At 40.1% G+C, this 19,868-nt stretch overlaps 3 protein-coding genes across 3 annotated transcripts; 2 read left to right on the forward strand and 1 right to left on the reverse strand.

The window, feature by feature from the left end:
• The first annotated feature begins 3,189 nt into the window (after positions 1 to 3,189).
• reep5 (receptor accessory protein 5) lies at positions 3,190 to 11,456 on the forward strand. The gene is given in 5 exon segments (NM_001200448.1): positions 3,190 to 3,418; positions 3,623 to 3,716; positions 8,442 to 8,580; positions 9,220 to 9,388; positions 11,135 to 11,456. Coding segments are annotated over 5 exon segments (570 nt in total). The 5' UTR covers positions 3,190 to 3,300; the 3' UTR covers positions 11,185 to 11,456.
• A 1,007-nt stretch (positions 11,457 to 12,463) lies between these two features.
• On the forward strand, positions 12,464 to 14,485 carry LOC108276552 (uncharacterized). The gene is made up of 2 exons (XM_017488314.3): positions 12,464 to 12,702; positions 13,362 to 14,485. The coding sequence occupies exons 1-2, from the start codon at positions 12,535 to 12,537 to the stop codon at positions 14,469 to 14,471; spliced, it is 1,278 nt and encodes a 425-aa protein (XP_017343803.2). The 5' UTR covers positions 12,464 to 12,534; the 3' UTR covers positions 14,472 to 14,485.
• A 2,182-nt stretch (positions 14,486 to 16,667) lies between these two features.
• On the reverse strand, positions 16,668 to 19,624 carry LOC108277150 (zinc finger and SCAN domain-containing protein 29). Its single transcript, XM_017489595.3, has 3 exons — positions 19,062 to 19,624; positions 18,753 to 18,902; positions 16,668 to 17,179 (listed from the first exon to the last, which is right to left on the reverse strand). The coding sequence occupies exons 1-3, from the start codon at positions 19,468 to 19,470 to the stop codon at positions 16,911 to 16,913; spliced, it is 828 nt and encodes a 275-aa protein (XP_017345084.1). The 5' UTR covers positions 19,471 to 19,624; the 3' UTR covers positions 16,668 to 16,910.
• Positions 19,625 to 19,868: the final 244 nt, after the last annotated feature.

A 19,868-nucleotide genomic window follows, 5' to 3' on the forward strand; every position in this document is an offset into this window, starting at 1 on the left:
TAGTGCCACACAACAGTGTTGGTGGTAGCTTGGCTCGGTACAGCTCAAAAATAAACAATAAACTGTACACAAGACAAAGTGCAACAGACAGACATGACAGCAAGCACTGTTCACTCCAGACTGCAAGAGGCAGGGACATTTCAGTAGTGACTGAGGAGAGAAGAGTTGAGGGGAAATAAGCTTTTTCTAAATCTATGATGGTATAACATTTTGCAATAAACTGTCCCATCGTGTTCCCACATTTGGTCTTGGAGTAGCCCCTGTCCTGCACTTTTTTAGTGTTTTCTAAACACTACTAGGGTTACTCCAGGACTAGGGATGGGAACCTCTGGCATAAGGAAAGAGGCCAGGTAAGAGAGCACGAAACAGACATAAAAACAACATAATGATAGAGAGTTGGTCTGTGGTCTTCCTCGTAACACTGTCATTGTTAATGATCTAAAATAAACAAACATGACCTTACTGTTTTACGTCACCTGCATTTAAACATTATGTCTTGGATGATATTGTAATAACTAGCCTGATCATGAAAGTATGATCTATGTGCTAGTCTCCTAGATTAGGAGACAGTAAGCACTTTTAAGTATTAGGTCATGGTGTGTGTGATTTGAGACCCATCTAAAGCTGGGTTTATATGAGAACTTGCTGGCTATAAAAAGTATACACAGATTTATCCTTGTCCAGAGGACTTTCAGCTGCCCGTTTAAACACCCTCATGTTCAAACCGCAAAACATTGTTTTAAAGAAATAAAATTGATTTTGAATAACCATGTACATCTGAGGCCAAAAGATTACGTACACCTAGGCTAAAGACATTCAAACTCAGTTTTTCAAAGCTATTTTCTGTTACATCAATGAGGTTATCTACTTTAATTCCATAAGAGGTCATTTAAAAAATAATAGCTAAAAGACAGACTTATTTCAGCTTTTATTTACTATATTAGATTTTCATACCATACACTTTGTTAGTATTTGGTGGCTTTGCCTTTTAAATGCTTGACTTGAATCAAACTCTTGGGGTAGCCTTCCACAAGCTTCTCAGAGTACTTTGCCGGAATTTTAGCTCTTTCCTCCTGACAGAACTGGTGTAACTCAGGTTGGTCAGTCAGGCCATCTTCCTGCTGGAAAAACCAGTTACAACCAAGTTTTAACTTTCTGTTTGATGTCTTGAGGGTTTACTTCAGTATTTCTGAATAATCTTCCTTATGATACCATCTATTTTCTGAAGTGCAGCAGTTCTTTCCCCAGCAAAACAACCCCACACAATGATGCTCCCACCTCCATGCTTCACAGTTGGGATGGTGTTCTTCAGATTAAAAGCCTTTTTTCCTCCATACATAGCACTGATCATTATGGCCAGTAAAATTTTTATTTCAACTGACTAGAGATCATTACTCCAAAATCACATGCAAACTTCAGTCTGGCTTTTAATTTTTTTTTTTTATGCCAGACTTGGAGTAGGGGCTTCCTCTTTACACAACAGTTTTTCAGGCCATGGCGATATAGGACTCTCCTAATGTTGGATGTACATACTCTTTCAGCAGGCCCTTTGTTGTTGTCTTGGGGTTCAGTTGAACCTTTTGAACCAAAGTTCAAATGTTCATCACTGGGAATTTATTGGTGCCTAACAGGTGCACTCCCAATTAACTCCTAACTTTGACTACTGGCCAAACAGAAGCTTCCAAATGTCATTACATTAATTTCTGGAATCTTCCAGATTGTTTAAAGAGATGGTCAACTTGCTGTATGAAAACTTCTGACCCACTGGAATTCTGATATAGTGAATTAAAGCTGAAATAAAGTCTCCAACGGATTCTTTTAAAATTACCTTTGACATGAACAAAGTAGATGCCTAATTAACTTGCCAAAATAAATGTATGGTAACATAAAATGTGTGAACTTGAGACTGTGAAAATGAGATTGAATATCTTTAGCCTAGGTATTGGCTTCAACTGTATATCAAGATGACACAGGCTGAATCCCAAATAACAATTACAATATTGGCTGACACTTTATGCAGACACACACATCTAAAGCAATTTAGTATAGCAGTATCCACATACTGAAACCAGAGAACCTGGAGGAAACATTTATGGGGAGAACATGAGAAACTCCCGACAAACAGTAACCAGATCAAATCGGGGATCCTGATTATACCAAACCAGATTATTCTTCAAATGCATCCTTGTGCTGTATAGTTCACCTGACCCCCTGTGCAAACCTGTACAGTCTCTGGTGCGCCAGTGAGGGCAGTGAATGAGGAAGGGTGTGGTCTGGAGTCATTTATTTATTTATTGTAATAACGCATGCAGGAATTGTATAATACACGTATATAACAGAGCCTATATAACAATAGAAATCTTCAGAGACTTTATAATATCACGCAGTTTTAGAAAGGGCTCAAAACATGTGCGTAAGCTCTCTCTCATGCACTCTCGCGCATACAAACATTATTTGCCCAGAAGCAACGTCACTGGTAGCTAGGGTTGCCAGGGTGGTGAATTTTGTATCCAAATAGGCTAGGCTACTTCTTGAACAACATTGCAGGTGGAAGTTCTCGTCTTTTAGTGCACTTTTAGTGCATAGCAGGGGTGTGCAATCTTATCCGCAAATGGTCAGTCTGGGTGCAGGTTTTTATTCTGAACAAGCAGGAGGGACACCTGATGCCACGTGTTGAATCAGTTGAGCTTGGATTTCAGTGGACTCAGGTGTAGCTTCTACTTAGTTGGAATGAAAACCTTCACCCACAGCGTCCCTTTCTGGATAAGATTGGACACCCCTGGTGCATAGTATAAGGAGAAGAATTGAGATGCAGGGATGGAGTGACAAGGTTAGTGTACTGTAGAAGAACTCAAGTGTCCTGCGCAGAGCCCTGACCTCAACTCCACCGAACACCTTTGAGATGAACTTAACACCGACTGCACACCAGGCCTCATCAGTGGCTGATTTCACTAATGCTCCTGTAGCTGAACGCCCACAATTCCCCACACCCGTGCTCCAAAATCTGATGGAAAGTCTTCCCAGAAGATATTATAACAGCCAACGGGGACTATGGAATGGAAAGCACAAAATGGACACATGAGTGTGATCTTCAGGTGTACATAAACTCTAGGATATATACTGTAGTGTATTAGGATTGGAAATGTTGCTCACACCTGGCAACCCTGGCGCTAGTGTTTCTCTGACGCAGCATCAGTGCAGAAGGAGACAGGAGGTTGAGCTGCTCTATGTGGGCGTCGTATATAACGAACTTTATTCCACAGTCGAGTAATTGTTATATATAAAGCTACAAAATCAACCATGGCTCAAGCATTAAAAGAAAGATTCAACAAGTTCCTTCACGAGAAAAACGTCATGACGGACGTGCTGGCGAAGATAGAGGCCAAGACCGGGGTGAACCGCTCTTACATCGCGCTAGGTGAGAGCTTCATGTGTTTCCGCAATTTCCAGGGAAATGAAATGGTGTCCGATTTCGAAGCCGAAATGAATGGAAATGCTTTGTTTGTGTTTCAGAGTAATCTGATGTAAGTGCGCGTGAGGTTATGGAGATGTTCAGGTTTGGCATGATGATGCTTAATTCCTCTGCTTTTTCTCCTTTTGTCTTCTCTCTCTGGTCTTCTAGCTGTCATCGGTGTTATTTCAGTTTACCTCGTCATCGGTTATGGAGCTTCTCTGCTCTGCAATCTCATCGGATTTGTTTACCCTGCCTACATATCGTAAGTCTGCTTTATATAATATAAGTATATATATTTAAAAATATAAACACACTGTAACCTTAACTTCTACTACAGCTTGCAGTAAAATGATACGTCTCTGCCATGCTTTCGTGTGTGTGTGTGTGTGTGTGTGTGTGTGTTGTACGTGTACCAACGCAATACACACCGAATGTGTAAGGGCTGCGTCCCAAACAGCACACTGGCTTACTAAACAGTGTGTCAACAAGTTAAGATGTGTACTATTTTTATTTTTATTTTTATTAAATATTCTAACTGGTAGGGGTAGGGTGTGGTTTTGGAACAAGGCCTTGTTACCACTTTAGGCCTGGCATGGCATTGCTAAAGCTCACTGATACAGCTCAGATATCCCAGTGGGACAATATATAAATATATATCATAACAACAAATTCAGCTGGGCAATGGACCGTTTACGATTTATCCATAGCCGGATGAGCAAGCTAAAAATCTTGGATTAAATGTGGCACACTGGGTAGCATTGCTCCAAGGTTCCGGTTCGATCATGAGCTCGGGTTGCTGTCTGCATGGGGTGTCGCATGTTCTACCCCATGTCTGTGTGGGTTTCCTCCGAGTTCACGGGTTTGCTCCTACCTCCCAAATACGTGGAGTTAGGTTGGCTTTGGCAGCTCTAAACTTCTGCTAGGTCCTTGTGTGTGTGTGTGTGTGTGTGTGTGTGTGTGCGCATTATGCTCTCATGGACTGGCATCATATTCATGGTATATTCCTAACTCACATATATGCCGTGTTCCAGAGATAGGCTCTGGATCCACCACGTCTGACCAGGATGAAGCGTTTTCTGAAGATGAATAAACAAATTAAATCGTAAATCATCGGGAATGATTTAATCGCACTGATGTTACTAATTGGGTCTAGAACATGGTAAGGAAACTGTTATATAAGATCATTCTCATGATAAGAAGTGTAAACCGTTATGTATGAGAGAATTATTAGCAGCTATATCCTGTTGTATAGCACTTTGACATGACTGGTTTGCATGATCTGAGAATGTTAGATAAAGCGGCCCATTTATTAAACCTTATTAAAGCTACAACATGTAACCAGTTATTAGTATTTAAATATCAATTATCCACGTCAAATTCTTTCATCTTCAGTAAGCACTTTATCCTAGTCAGGGTCTCGGTGGATCCAGAGACTATTCTGGAAATACTGAGCACAAGGTTGGAATACACCTTGGATGATCTAAATATCGTTTGCAGTGTTTTTTAAATACTGTATATTAATATTGAGATGTGAACATGCTTTCATTTATTTTATGATGGGGTGCAACCTTGAACATGGCCTCATAGGTTCATATCAGTGAGGGAGAGAGCAGTGAAAGGAGAGAAAGACAGAAAGAAAGCAGACCTAGAAAAGAAGAAAGGGGAAAATGTGTTGTGAGGAATGACCAAAAGCTAGTCAGTCAGTTTAGGGTGGAAAAAATAAATAAATACACATCATATGTTTTTAAACTACAATTAAAACAAAAGGACTGTCTCAGTTAACCAATCACGTGGCAGCAGCACAATGCATAAAATCCTGCAGATCAAGAGCTTCAGTTAATGTTCACATCAAACATCAGAATGGGGGAATGTGATCTTAGTGACTTCAACTGTGGCATGGATGATGGTACCAGATGGGCTGGTTTGAGTATTTTCAATAACTGCTGATTTCCTGGGATTTTCACACACAACACTCTCTAGAGTTTACACAGAATGGTGCGGGAAAACAAATAACATCCGTTGTGCAGAGCGTCTGCAGGCTGAAACACCTTGTTGATGAAAGAGATCAGAGGCGAATGACGTCTGGGCTGACAGGAAGTCTATAGTAACTCACATATACACTCTTTACAACTGTGGTGAGCAGAAAAGCATCTCAGCAAGCACAAAATCATCAGGTTCCACTCTTGACGGCCAAGAACAGGAATCTGAGGCTGTCATATACTGTAGAGCTTATGTACAGGTGTTTCTATTAAAGTGGATGGTGTGTATATTTTACAATATTGTACAGTGAAATATTAGTATTTTCTTGTGAAAAATGCTCCAAGTCTGTATCTTTGTTCTCTCTATATAATAAGCAATAATTTTCCAATTTCATTAAGTATAATTTGCTTAATAACGTTGATATTGCTAGGTGATGACTGGAGTGTGTGAATGCCAGGTAATTATTTATGTGTAGACAGTGTAATCATGTGCGGTCATATGAAAATGCCTAAGGCAGGGCAGTATATTTCTTTATCGTAGTACAAAGGAAAAGCTAAACAGGAAATGACATTAATAATGTACATGTGTATATCATCCACCTATTTCCCAAGTACAGCATAACAGTACAGATCCTCTTTAGCACTCAATATTTTGGACTTTACTTCCTCACTATGCAAAGGAAGACTGATCATGGCACGGACTCGCAGAAACTGGACAGTTGAAATTTTGAAAAAGACCAGGTTTTTTTTTTTCTTTTTCTAATCTTCAACAGTACAGTTTGGTTGAATCTGTGCCCACTGTAGCCTCAGATTCCTGTTCTTGACTGACAGCTGTGGAACCTGATGTGGTCTTCTGCTGTTGTAGCCCATACACCTCAAGGTTTGATGTTTTGTGCATGTTAAGATGCTTTTCTGCTCACCACAGTTGTAAAGAGTGATTATTTGAATATCCTTCCTGGCAACCCGAACCAAAGTGGCCATTTTCCTCTGACCTCTCTTAGTAACATGGTGTTTCCACCCACAGAACTGTCGCTCACTCAGTGTTCTTCGCATCATTCTGTGTCAACTCTAGACACTGTTGTGTGTGAAAATCCCAGGAGATCAGCAGTTTCTGAAATACTCAAACCAGCCCATCTGGCACTAACAACCATGCCACAGTTAAAGTCACCAAGATCACAATTTTTCCTCATTCCACAGTTTGATGTGAACATTAACTGAAGCGCTTGACCTGTATCTGAATGATTTTATGCATTGCGCTGCTGCCACATAATTGGCTGATTGGATTAATGCATAAATGAGCAGAAGTACAGGTGTTCCTAATAAAGTGGACTATGTTATAAAATGTATATATTTTGCAATATTGCACATTATGTACAATATTCTAAAGTAAAATATTAGTATTTTCTTGTGAAAATGCTCTGTCAGTATTTTTGTTCTCTCTATATAATTAGCAATAATTTGCCAATTTCATTAAGTATAATTTGCTTAATAACGTTGATATTGCTAGGTGATGACTGCAGTGTGTGAATGCCAGGTAATTATTTATGTGTAGACAGTGTAATCATGTGCGGTCATATGAAAATGCCTAAGGCAGGGCAGTATATTTCTTTATCGTAGTACAAAGGAAAAGCTAAACAGAAAATGACATTAATAATGTACATGTGTATATCATCCACCTATTTCCCAAGTACAGCGTAACAGTACAGATCCTCTTTAGCACTATTGCGGCCTTTATTTCCTCATGATGCACAGGAAGACTGGTCATGTGTTTTTAAAAGTGTACCAGTTGTCACGCAGGCTGTGTAACAAAACCGTGTTTTAGAAGCTTGAAGCAACGTTGCATTTCCTATGAAATTTCTGTGGTAAACCACTGAAACTTGTTGTGACTCATACATTACCCACATGGCAACAGGGAGGCCTGTTACTAGTTGTCTCCACATGCTACACACACCACGTGTACTTCTGAATCTTTGGCATCCACCATACTAGAGTACTCTGTGAAAAGTTCATGCCTTCACCTGCTTACCATTTCACACACAATCCACAAGTAACCGATCCAGTCATGGCAATGCAAATAGATAAATGTAGATAGATAAATACGAGTATAATATAGAGATTGAATGATAATCGGTTTTCCCAATATTTAAGCATTTTTCCATAATCGGATATCGGTTTTGTAATATCGGCTCCACCAATAAACGGCGCCATCTTGTGGGTGTTTTGAAAATTGTGCGCAGGGCCACCATTTATTTAACATAACAGCCATTAATGCACAAATTAGAGGCGTTACATAAACGCTTGATATGCTGTTTAAGCAGCTTGGCATTTTTATTACAACAAAAACACTGCAGTGCCAGTGCACTTTATTTTTCATTAAATTCAGACCCCTCTATTTATTTGTGTATAAATAAGAGGTTTTTGGTTTGTTTGTTTCATATGCAAGGACGAAGTAAAATTGACAAAACTGTTATAAATAAAGCAGTTTGTTCAGTTCAGTAGTGGTTTTATTGTTGTGTCGAAAACAGAAGTAAAGCAATAAATATCGGTTATCGGGCACATAATGCAAATAATCGGTATGGGTTATATACAATTGATATTGGTCGATCTCTAGTATAATGTACTCATATAAAATATAGGTAGATAAGTACTAGTCTTCAAAATTGGTATTCTGTATAGATTTGTTTTACAGAGACAGTGTGACAAATATGAATAAGACGAAGACCGTGTCTATCAATTTTGTCACTTTGTTTAATGGATAAAAAATTGCTTTTGCTATTCAACATGAAACCCTCTCTTTATTTATCTATCTACCTGACACGCACCAAGTCATTTTTTTGTTTCACTCTGTGAACATTTACTAACTTTGACCTTAGAAAGATACTGTGTATATAGTATAGTGTAGGTATATAGTAATGAGAATATGTGACACATGGTGGTGGTATGTGTGGGTGTGTGGGAGCGGGTTAATGACACAGCCCTAATACACAAACCTTTCGACCTGTTTGCAGGATCAAAGCCATTGAAAGCACCGACAAAGAAGACGACACAAAATGGCTCACCTACTGGGTTGTGTACGGTGTGTTTAGCGTGGCCGAGTTCTTTGCTGACATCTTCCTGTCCTGGTTCCCATTCTATTACATAGGAAAGGTAAGTGTGTGTGTGTGTGTGTGTGTGTGTGTGTGTGTGTGTGTTTTGGTTATAAATGAACATCTCCACCCTATTTTCATGGTTTATATGTATACATACCTGGCCTGCCAGTGTACTGTCTTTGAGATGCTTTGTCAATAGCCACACAGTTTTATTTGTAAGATGGGAGTAAAGGTTGGGATGACAGGAATGTTTGTTCAGGCTTTGCCATTAAGATGACTGATAGGACTGATAGTCTGCTTCTTTTACAATACATTAATCAGTCCATGGCGGAATGTCGAAGTGAGTATATAGAACGGGAAACCTGGTTGTGTTTTCCCCAGATTGGTTAAGCTGTGAGTTATAAAACCCTGCTAACCCTGAAAACAGAAATATTCATGTACAATAACGCTTCTGTCTACAGTGCTTTAGAATATCCCCAGGCAATACATGATCATCTCTTGATATTCAAGCCCAGGTCCTAATTATCAAAAGGTTTTGTGGGATACTGAAAGCATTTCAGTTCATTTTTCTAGCTAGACTCCTGTCTCGGCAAAACACGTCTTGTGCCGTGCAATTAAATCAATGCCCTTAAAGTGTTGTCTCTGAGGTCATGTGCATCAGATTAAGTAGTGATGTATTCTTCTCTTGCTGTCTCAGTGTGCCTTCCTGGTGTGGTGCATGGCTCCAACTCCCTCTAACGGCTCCGTGCAGATCTACACGCGCATCATTCGACCTTTCTTCCTAAGGAACGAGGCCAGGTTCGACACTGTGGTGAAGGACATCAAGGAAAAAGCATCTGATGCTGCAGATAAATTTAAAGAGGAAGGTAATAATACAAGAAATTATTTCTATCCATGCTGCATTCTGCTTTTTGCGTCCTTTTTAAGAAACGGAATGATCCATGAAGTGCTCAGGTTTCTCATGAGGGATACCTGCCGGCTTTGTTGTTGTGCCGTTAGACCTCATGGGGTAATGCTTCCTGCCTCTTGCATCACCTGTTTATTAAATGGAAAATTATGAAACACTCAGCGCACCCTGCCTGAGCAAACATGTCACAGCAGTGATTTCATCACTGTCCTTCCTGTAGATACCAATCCCTGAATAACTCCAGTTACAAATGTTAGAAATCACCGCTAGTCAGTGGTCTTAGTACAATGTGCGGCATTTAAAAAAACAAAAACAAAACATGATCATAGGAATATTTAGGAGTGTTAAGTACTAAATCCATACCAGATGCCATTATCCAGCTTGATATTTTCAGGCCAAGATGGAAATCCTATATGTCTAAATGCTGGATGAAAAAAAGGGCTAGAAAATAGAATCTAAATCTCAAACAATGGGTGCATCCCAAAAAACTAGTGTATGATAAAGGAGCTCTTATTAAAGTTCATTCGAAGTAAAAAGTTATTGGGACGAAGCACAGAGACAGACTGCACAGTGTTACTAGACAGCTTAATTGTGTATAATGATGGGGTTTTAGAGTAATGAATGCTATTACAAGACCTAAAATAAGGATCCTATTCACCAACAGGCTAACAGTCTGCATTGATAATTAGTATGTAGCAATATATACATTTGTACACCAGCCACTTTATAGAGAACACTTTGATTTTCATGCAATTATCCAATCAACCAATCACATGGCCATAGGCCAATGCAGATACGGGTCATGAGCTTCAGATAAAGTTCATCAAACGAAGAAAAATGTGATCTCAGTGACCGTTGTGCAGTCAGAAATGCATTGTTGAGGAGAGAGGTCAGAAGAGAATGGTTACTAGATGTTTTTTTTGTTTTTCTGTGTAAACTTCAGATGTTGTGCGTTAAAATCCCAGAACAGCAGTTTCCAAAATACTCAAACCAGTCCATCTGATATTCAACAACCATGCCACAGTCAAAGTGTCTGAGATCACATTTCCCCCCCATCCTGATGTTTGATGTAAATATTACCTGAAGCTCTTGACCTGTATCTGCATGCTTTTATGCACTGCACTGCTGCCACCTGATTGGCTGTTGGGATAACTGCATGAATGAGCAGGTGTACGGGTGTTCCTATGATGGTGCTCCTGTGTCCTCTGTTATTTAGTAACTTTTATTTAATCTAGAGCAGACTAGTAACTTTTTTATTTTTATTTTCTAGAGACTTTTCACGATACATTCTGTGTGCACAATCTCAAACAATATGCTGTTTTAAGTTTTCTCAAGTACTGTTACAGTATTTTTCTGTTACAGTGCTGAAATTTTCAGTCTTGATGTAAAGTTTCATATGGTGTAATGGGATTTCAGCTGGGCTTAGCTCTGACAAGTCTATTCTTAACCAGCCCTAATTATCACTACAATTATTATCAAATTACTTCCAAGGATAATTACTTTTCTCTCTTTGTTTATGATGGAACATTTAATTATTTTACATAATACTGAAGTAAAAGAAGCACAGATTATCTTTTTCCCCAATAGACATACAATATAGACCATTGTAACTCATTGAAGGGTGCACAAAATATGAATTGGTTTATGTTTTGAGATTTACTCTGTAGGTATTTAATATTAATTGCTTATTATTCTTTTCTTGTAGCCAAGAAAGCCACTGCTAACATCATTTTCGAGGAGAAAAAGAGCTCCTAAGCAGCTGTGAGGGAGACACCACTCCGATATGCACTATTGGTACATGTCCCCAAGGACGATCACGGGCCTGAATAAATGTTGCCTTTATTTTTTGTGTGCGCCTTTGTAAACAACTGGAATATTCCTACTGGTTTCGCCTACTTTTTTCTCTCTGTGCAAATAGCAGTGCCTGCAACAGAGTTCCGTTTAAATATATATTTCACATAATACCAAATGTCAGTGATGCTCAACTGCTATGCTTCAGTCCCAGTAAATAAAAAAGTCTTACCTCCTTAGTCTTTGTTGTAGTCATTCGGCTGTGTCTCTAACTACATACACCCCACACAAATGCACAAGATTTTCCTGTGTGAAAAATGATCAAAGTTTATCCTTATCCAACTGCTTTTCTACTCATAGGAAATTACCAACCATTCAGTGTTGGTTTGTTCAAATGAGGAAATATATAACAACTGATCATTATTGGGGACTGTCACAACTATTTATGTCACGGAAGTCATGAGAGTGCCTGTCTGCCGGGTCTGCGCAGTACAATATCCATCCATCCATCTATCTATCCCGCTTATCCTACATGGGAGCCTGGAGCCTATCCCCGGGAACTCAGGGGACACCCTGGACCCATCGCAGGGAACAAATCACACACACCTTCACACACTACAGGCAATTTGGAAATGCCAATCAGCCTACAGCGCATGTCCAGGACTGGGGGAGGGAACCAGAGTACCCAGAACCAGAGTACCCAGAGGAAGTCCCTGTATTATATATACACTGTATTTTAAAAATAGATACAACATACTACCTCTGCCATGTTGTCATTGTCATGTGACCTTCGACGTCACCATTAACACAAAAATCTAATGGGGCTATCGGATTCAATCAGGAAAGTTAACTGGACTCTTAATTTAATGTGGGCAGTGTTAACAGACTGAGGTAAATTCATTGCCGTTGCCCTCGGCTTCCAATCTCCTTTCTGCCCTAAATGATTACAGATACCATGTTGCACCTGTAGAGGGCGCTCATGATTTATTTCCCGCTTTTTTCTCCTACGAGCTACTATGTAGTAGTAGTAGTAGTAGTAGGGTAGTACACGATTTCAGACGCAGCCATTTTTTTAAATATACTTAATTATATATACACACGATACTTATTTCCCCCACTGTATAACCTGCATCCAGAGCCGCCTGTTATAGATTGGATCAGGGATCTCTCTCTGTGTCTCTCTCTCTGAAGAGCCATCGAGAACTGGCAACATGCTACTGTACAGTACAACTGAACAAAGACCGCCCATAGCCCAGTGACGTCATCACCGTGCGCGGTGTGTTTACACTACAACACACACACACACATTGAAACATGGAGAAAGTGGTTGGGTTAACTTTGTTCCTGTGCCTAATCGGCCGTTTGGTTAATCAGTTTATATCGACCGAGATCAGACTCATCAGAAAAAGGAGATTAAGGATTAGAGACTTGATTTTGAATACACAAAGCAGGTTACGACGCCAAAGACGAAGACAAAGACAGGTGAGTCTGTTATGCGCCTATTTATGTTACACATATGAGCTCTCAGATGCAGGTTTAATATTACATAAGCCGGATTCCGGTTTAAATTTAACAAATGCTATTTAGATAATGATTAACAAAGCAGCGTGCGCGTGCACATAAACGAGTGACGTTTACGGCGAGCATCAAGTCGCGTGAAACTACATTAAAGAAAAAACACCACAAAACACTGACGTCACTGGGGGAGGGTTAAGGGGGAGACTACTATGGCGTTTTAATATGAGAAAAGAAAATTAAATGACAGATATAGATGATAGTAAGATTTTGCTGTAAGCTCTTAAAAACAAAAGAGCATGAGCTGTGTGAGCTGAACAGTCTCAAGGACTAAAGTGCTGCTGCATCAGCAAGCAGTCAAGTGGCTTTGTGGGGAATGTAGAAAATTTTTAACCAAAGTGGAAAAAAGACCAATGTCAAGGAAAGAAATGTAAACAAGCACAGAAAAAAAAACCTCAGATTTTCATTATAAAATAACACTTGGATGCCACTGAGTATGATAAGTTAATTAAAATGATTAATATGCCAGTCGCTCTGGGTGGATATTTCCTTTAAGGGTGTGTTTTATGTTTCTTTTCAGTGTTGTATTTATTAGTGAATAGGACCTTGCGTGACTTATGTTTCAGATCCAGTTGTATTACCAGTTACGTCGCAGGCCGCCTTCTGTTTGGGTCCATCAAAGAGCAAACAACTGGTGGACTGTTGTAGTTCCCAACTTTACAGACGAGCAGTGGAGCCAGAATTTCAGAATGTCTGAAGATACATTCCTGTACCTTTGCCATAGGCTGCGAACAGCGATGGAGAAGCGGGACACCAACTTTCGTCTGTGTGTGCCCATAAAAAAACGAGTAGCCATAGCACTATGGAAGCTGACCACCAACAGCGAATTAAGACTCGTTTCACATTTGTTTGGCGTCGGCCTTACTACGGTGTGGCGATGTGTTCGGGAATTCTGCACAGCTGTTAATGAAGTGCTGCTGCCAGAACTGATACCATTCCCGAACGATGATAAGCTTATGGAAATGGCCATGAACTTCGAGCAGAGATATGGACTTCCACAGTGTGTTGGGGTTGTCGCTGGATCACATATCCCGAATGTCCCTACAGAGTACCATGCAGAGTATTTTAACCACATGGGCTGGCATTCTATCATACTGCAAGGAGTTGTGGATGGAAACGGGCTCTTCTGGCATGTATTTGCAGGAAGTCCTGGCAGTATGCATGATGCTACGGTTCTGCATGTGTCAGGGTTGTGGGATCTTATAGGACAAGGACTATTTCCAAACCATACAAAAAATATAGCTGGTCATGAAGTTGGCTACTACCTTCTCGGTAACGCTGCATTTCCACTGCAGAACTGGCTCATGAAACCATACTCAGACACTGGGCAGCTGACAGCTGAACAGAGGACATTCAATCAGAAAATCTGCAGAGCAAGTTGTGTGGCTGAAAAGGCGTTCAGTCGACTGAAGGGACGATGGAGATGCCTTCTTAAACGCAATGACAGCCACATAGACCTTGTGAAAACAATGGTGCTCACCTGTTGTGTCCTCCACAACTTATGCGAAACACACGGTGAGCAGTACAGCGAGGAATGGGACCCTCCTGCTGCAGGAGACCAGATTTTAGTGGCACTGCCCCCAGAGGAAGATGCTGAAGGCGCAGCCATGGGTGTGCGTGATGCCCTGGTGCATTATCTAAACACAGACAATTGTGCATCACCATTGCTTGAGTAAAGCATATAAACGACTGCTGTCTCTGGCTTTGTAATTTACACAGATATCCGAATGGCAAAGATGAAAGAACTGAAATTCTTAGGGGTATAATGATACACTCTTGTCACAATTCGATTCTCGAAAAATTCTAAATGAAGGAAAAATTATGACTGAAAACACTTTTTTAAAAATTTATGTAAAAAAAAAAAAGCTGATACAAAACAATGTGCATTTTTTAAATAAAAAAAAAATTTAAAAAAATAAATTGCTAGAGGTTGAATATTGTAAACAAAACACGATTAGACCACAGATTTACTATATCTTAAAAGTAAATAAATATTTTTACAAATTCTCTGAAAAAAAGTTTGATTAAACAGTGTCTGACCTGAGGATTTTGAAGATTGAAACATAATGAGCTCCAAAGCAGAAAGAGAGCGCCAATGTCGGCTAAAATGCCCACTTTCCACGGCCGCTGCTCATGGGGATGGCGTTTGAAAGCTGCTGAAGAGCTCTTTTTAACAGACATAATATGGCAGTGTGACCACACAAGGCACAATGCCTGCTGGTCATCGCAATCCAGAGCTATCAGACCATCATTTACATCACAGTTCACACATTTTAACTCCATGGGATGTGCAGATTAAAACCTCTAGTGTTCAAACAGTGCAATTGCATCACATGCATAATGCATAATCAGATTCACATTGTATCATTATACCCCTAGAAATTCTGTTACATGTTGTAAGCTCACAGGTTCCTAACCCTGGTCCTACAGGACCCCCTGTCCTGCACATTTAGTGTTTAGTGTCCTGTTCTAACGTGTGTGTGTGGTGTTGGAGTGCGTCAGTGGTCTGAAACTGACACAGCTTGAGCTTGAGTGTAGTGGATAACGAACACAAACAGTGCATGGGAAAATATGAGCTTCAGTCTGACTACACATCTACAAGTCATCCGAACCAAATACCCTCGTAGAAGCACACACACTACCATAGCCGCGTTTCCACCGAAATTACCCGGAACAATTCATCGCAGGAATTGTTTTTCAAGGGACCATTTGGTTTCTCCAGACCTTTGTTGTCTGCATTTCCATCGCGGTCTAAAATACCGTGAAGATTAGGCAAATTAGTCCACTGACGCATGACTGCATGCGCCAACCCCTTGGCGAGGATATGAAACCTCAAAGTATGATACAATCCAACAGATTGTTGACACAAATTAAGCTGATTTTAATGATGTAAAATATTTGCTTGGCTCGTAAAAACACATAGCAGGTTCTGATTGGAACACTAAGCTTTGAACAGTTTAAAAAAAAAAAAAAAAAAAAACCTATGGCAAAGATGCAAAGTTTAGAGTTTGCTGCAACTAAGCTGGTGGTGTAGTGTTAAGGATTCAGATCTCACTGTAGTGGACCGGGTTTGATTCCTGGTCAGGGAATAAATTTTTTTTTTTTAATTTTTGGCGTTTTATAAAAGGAGTCTATTTTCTGAAATCTGATAACGACACTGCAACAACAAGCATGGAGGAGGTTCAAGCTGTTACTGTTGATTGTGAGGTATTGCTTTGCTAAAGAGGTAATTGAGAAAACGCTGGAGAAGAGACGAGCAGTGGTAGTAAAGAGAATCCAGAATGCTCGTAATGCTAGACTTAAAGTAAGCAAACGGATTTGATCAGCTATTGCTGTGATGACTGAGACGAACGCACGTACCCGAGCTTCTCTCTGCACCGTTTCCCTATGCCCGGCTTGTGTAACCAACTTGATATTTTTTTACGCATACCTTTTTCATAGCAGCTTGCCATTTCCAGCTCCCGCTGTGTTTCGTCCTCGGCATAAATACTTAATAAGGCCTGAACCTCGTCATACTTTTTAAGAACCTCCATTGTGTTGATTCAAATCGCAATAAAACAACAGTTACTGTACGTACCTGAACAGACTCTTAAAAATGGTGGTTGAAAAAAAATAAATGCTGCGTGCATTGAACCAATCAGCATGTTCAGCACCCAAGTCCCACCCCCCAAACGTCCTGAACTTTGAAAAAGTACCACCTCCTGAGTAGGGACTTTCCGAGTGGGAACTATTTTACCTGGAAGTAAATTTAGACGCTGGTCCCTGTGGTGGAAACACACCGAGTACCTCCAAAAGTCCCTAGTTCCTGTGGAAAGTTTCTGGGTGGAAACGCGGCTCATGTCAGAGTCATTCATGGACTGAGAATGGTCATGTCTGATCAGTGAGTAATCGTTTATCTACAAAGTAATATCTATGGTAGCTGTACCTGATAAAAAGACCAAAAAATGTATGGTAGCTATAAAGATACAAATACTTCTAAATGCAACAAATAAAACACACTGGAAAGTGTGTACTGAAAAGAGCTTATTATTATATTTTAGTTATAAATATGTAACCGCATTCAACAATTGTCCTGCATAACAATCCAAAGAAAACCATTTTGGAAATCAAAAGTTTTAAGGTGGCGATTGAGGGCTGTGGTTGCTGGCCATGACGGATACTAGCTGCCCCATTACACTGAGCAGTCCTTGGTTAAACTGTGCCAGGGTGTTGATCAACTCTGTCTCTCGAATCCCAGCTGAGCGTTCCAACTCCTGCAGGACTTGAAGTCGTCTTTCTTCGAATTCTTGATGAACTCGTTGCCGTCTGTCTTCGCGATCCTCAGCCATAAGGAAGATCTCTCTCATAGTGTCGATGTGGTTCGAGTGTCCTCGTCTCCTTTTTCCTGGTGAAATGTACAGTACGTAATAAATAAATATGTGCGAGCCATCACAATGGTGTACATAACCAGTGCTGTACCTACACACAAAGGTAAGGCAAGTCATCAAGGCAGAACTCATCTGGGGCCTCTGAACATTGACCACTTAAACCCCCAGAAATAAACAAAGTCATGACCGTAATATTATAAGGTGTGGGAGAAGACATTTGATGACAGATTGTCACACCTTAACAGAAATAAAACCACATGAGAATAAAGAACCGGCAAGTCATGTGGTTATGAGGTCAAAATACCAGATCTCAGGAAACCCCTCGACATGACATCTCATTAACATGTCCTTAACCTGTAAGAGTTTAAATGTAGTATCAAAAGAAAGAGGAAGCAGGGCAGTGGGGTGTGGCAGAGAGTGAATCATAAATTTGTAAAAATGAAACCAAGTAGTAATGTTCTCATGTCATCTTTGTGAGGTGAGCACATACCGAAAATCATAACGGTGGGTAATACCACAATTGAGGTGCTATTTAGACTTGTAACTTTAAAAAAAAAATCTGTTTCAAATCTAAGAAAATATGCATTTAACCATTCAAAAATGTTTAAAATGGGTTTCATGCATGGCTCTTTTTTTTTTTTTTTTGCATGGAATTAAAACAAAATATGGTTAACTAGCAACCATGCTAATGACATGAAAACCAAGGACATTGTAATGATTTACTTACATTTTTTATTTAATTAATTACATTTTATTTCTCTTTCAAGTAACAGGGTTGTACTTTCAAAAGTATCACAGTATTGAAAATAAAGAAAAAAAAAAAGTTATATATAATAATATTTTTTATTCCTCCTATGACTTTCATGAAATTCAGACGATACAACTTCCCGTTGAACATGTGGAATATTCCATGTATATCACAGGTGTGAATGTGTTCAGATTACAGAGTTGAACTCTAAAACGTATGGGTTTTTTTCAGACCTGGCATGTTTTTAGTTGTGTGTGGTTTTTTTTCCAGATAAAATCACAAAATCAGGTTGGATGTAGCTGATTCATAATTGTATAATGCATCTTTAAAATGGTAAAAATTTTATTTTTCCTCTCTATATACTCAGTTTATAAATGTAACGCTACAGTTTTGCTGAAAATCTGTTCGCAAACCTGAAGCAGCCTGTACAGTATTTTGCCGAGTATCTTTGTGACTGTTGCAGGCAAAAATGCTCGATTGTGATGCAATTTGCTGTGGTTTTGTGCTTCTCAAAACTACTCGAGTTGGCGAAATTGCAATTCTGCTGAATTGTTTTGCACGGTCTTTCGCAGTGCCGTTTGTTGGTAAATGAGACCTTTTAGCTGTACTCGTATTCAACACACATGGATCGAAGAGGACTTGAATACATAGACTGAATACATAGAAATGTCCTCAAGTATCGTGATATGATATTTCGGCCAGATCGCCCAGCCTTTTTGTTATACTGATTTGACACACTGGTTTGAAAAACCCATAACTTAGTCAGATATGCATTATTGTGCTTTATTGTCTTGATAGAGCTACGTCCTAACAAACAAGCCCAAATCCAGTGTTTATCTCACCTCTGACACGAGGCACAGTAGGTCGGGGTTCCTCGGCTGTAAGGTTGCTGGACGCAGGAGAGGACAATCCTGGAGACAGGGGTAACGTTACTGCAAGCGCTGGAGAACTAATCCTGGTTCTGTTCCTGTCATCTGCATTATCAATACAGACTGGAGAATCAAAAGACAGGATGAGTTACAACTGTGAGGTTGAAGGTAGATGAGCAAAACACAAACATTCACAGAGCTAGTGAAGTAACATAACCAAACGCAGACGCACTAGATAACAAACTCATATTACATAAAACCAACAAACTTTTTTTTTTCTACCTGACAAGACGTCGTCGTCACTATCTGCTCTGTCCTCCACACCGTTACAGTTCATCACAGACTCCAGCAGAGAGGAGGAGGACTCCGCTGTAACACTCCTGCCTACACTTTCCGCCCTGCGTCCCAGAACAGCGTCCAGCGCGTCGTACCACTGATTTGTTTTCCGGTTCGTCCCATTCCTTTTGTTGTACTCCTTCAGTCTTCTGTAATCTTGTTTAAGCTTTTTTATTTTGACTCGACATCGATCTGGGCTGCGGTTGTAACCCAGTTCCCACATGCGCTGGGATATTTTCTGAAACACTTTTTGATTTCTTACGGTACCTTCCAGCTCTCGCTGCACTTCATCCTCTGACCAGATGCCTATTAGTGTCTTCGTCTCCTTGTTGTGCCACGGCTCCGTTTTCTCCATTTTAAAAAAAGAACTAATCTGAAAGGTTTTCCCTAAAAAATGGCGTCTGTTTTTGTGTTTATGGGGTCGCGCTTTATATGACGCGGTGTGTCTAGCCAATCAGGAACGAGAAGTGTTACTGGCCCCGCCCCCGGGTTTTGGAGAGTTATTGTGGCTGAAAGTTCCGGTACTTCATGCAGTGGAAAAAATTACACACGTAAAGGTCCTTTCAGCCTGACGAACGGTGCTTTCACACCGAACCCGAAACGATTCATCGCCTTCTGTTAATTCACGCCTGCACGAGAGGTGGCGCTGACCGAGAATGCATTTTACGCCTGCACACTAGGGGGCGCAAAACACTGCTCAGCTGATCGGTCTATTGTCATTGATCACCGAGAAGAATCAATTAAACGACTCGC

This window comes from Ictalurus punctatus, chromosome 16, assembly GCF_001660625.3.
Source record: "Ictalurus punctatus breed USDA103 chromosome 16, Coco_2.0, whole genome shotgun sequence".
Taxonomy (NCBI): domain Eukaryota; kingdom Metazoa; phylum Chordata; class Actinopteri; order Siluriformes; family Ictaluridae; genus Ictalurus; species Ictalurus punctatus.

What these genes read in the sequence shown, in the direction of transcription:
- LOC108276552 (XM_017488314.3), top strand. Translation starts at nt 12,535, where the DNA reads ATGGAGAAAGTGGTTGGGTTAACTTTGTTCCTGTGCCTAATCGGCCGT. An exon ending in AAAGACGAAGACAAAGACAG is followed by an intron (nt 12,703 to 13,361) that starts GTGAGTCTGTTA and finishes CTTATGTTTCAG; the next exon opens with ATCCAGTTGTATTACCAGTT.
- LOC108277150 (XM_017489595.3), bottom strand. Translation starts at nt 19,470, where the DNA reads ATGGAGAAAACGGAGCCGTGGCACAACAAGGAGACGAAGACACTAATA. An exon ending in TGACGACGACGTCTTGTCAG is followed by an intron (nt 18,903 to 19,061) that starts GTAGAAAAAAAA and finishes TTGATTCTCCAG; the next exon opens with TCTGTATTGATAATGCAGAT. An exon ending in TACTGTGCCTCGTGTCAGAG is followed by an intron (nt 17,180 to 18,752) that starts GTGAGATAAACA and finishes ACATTTCACCAG; the next exon opens with GAAAAAGGAGACGAGGACAC.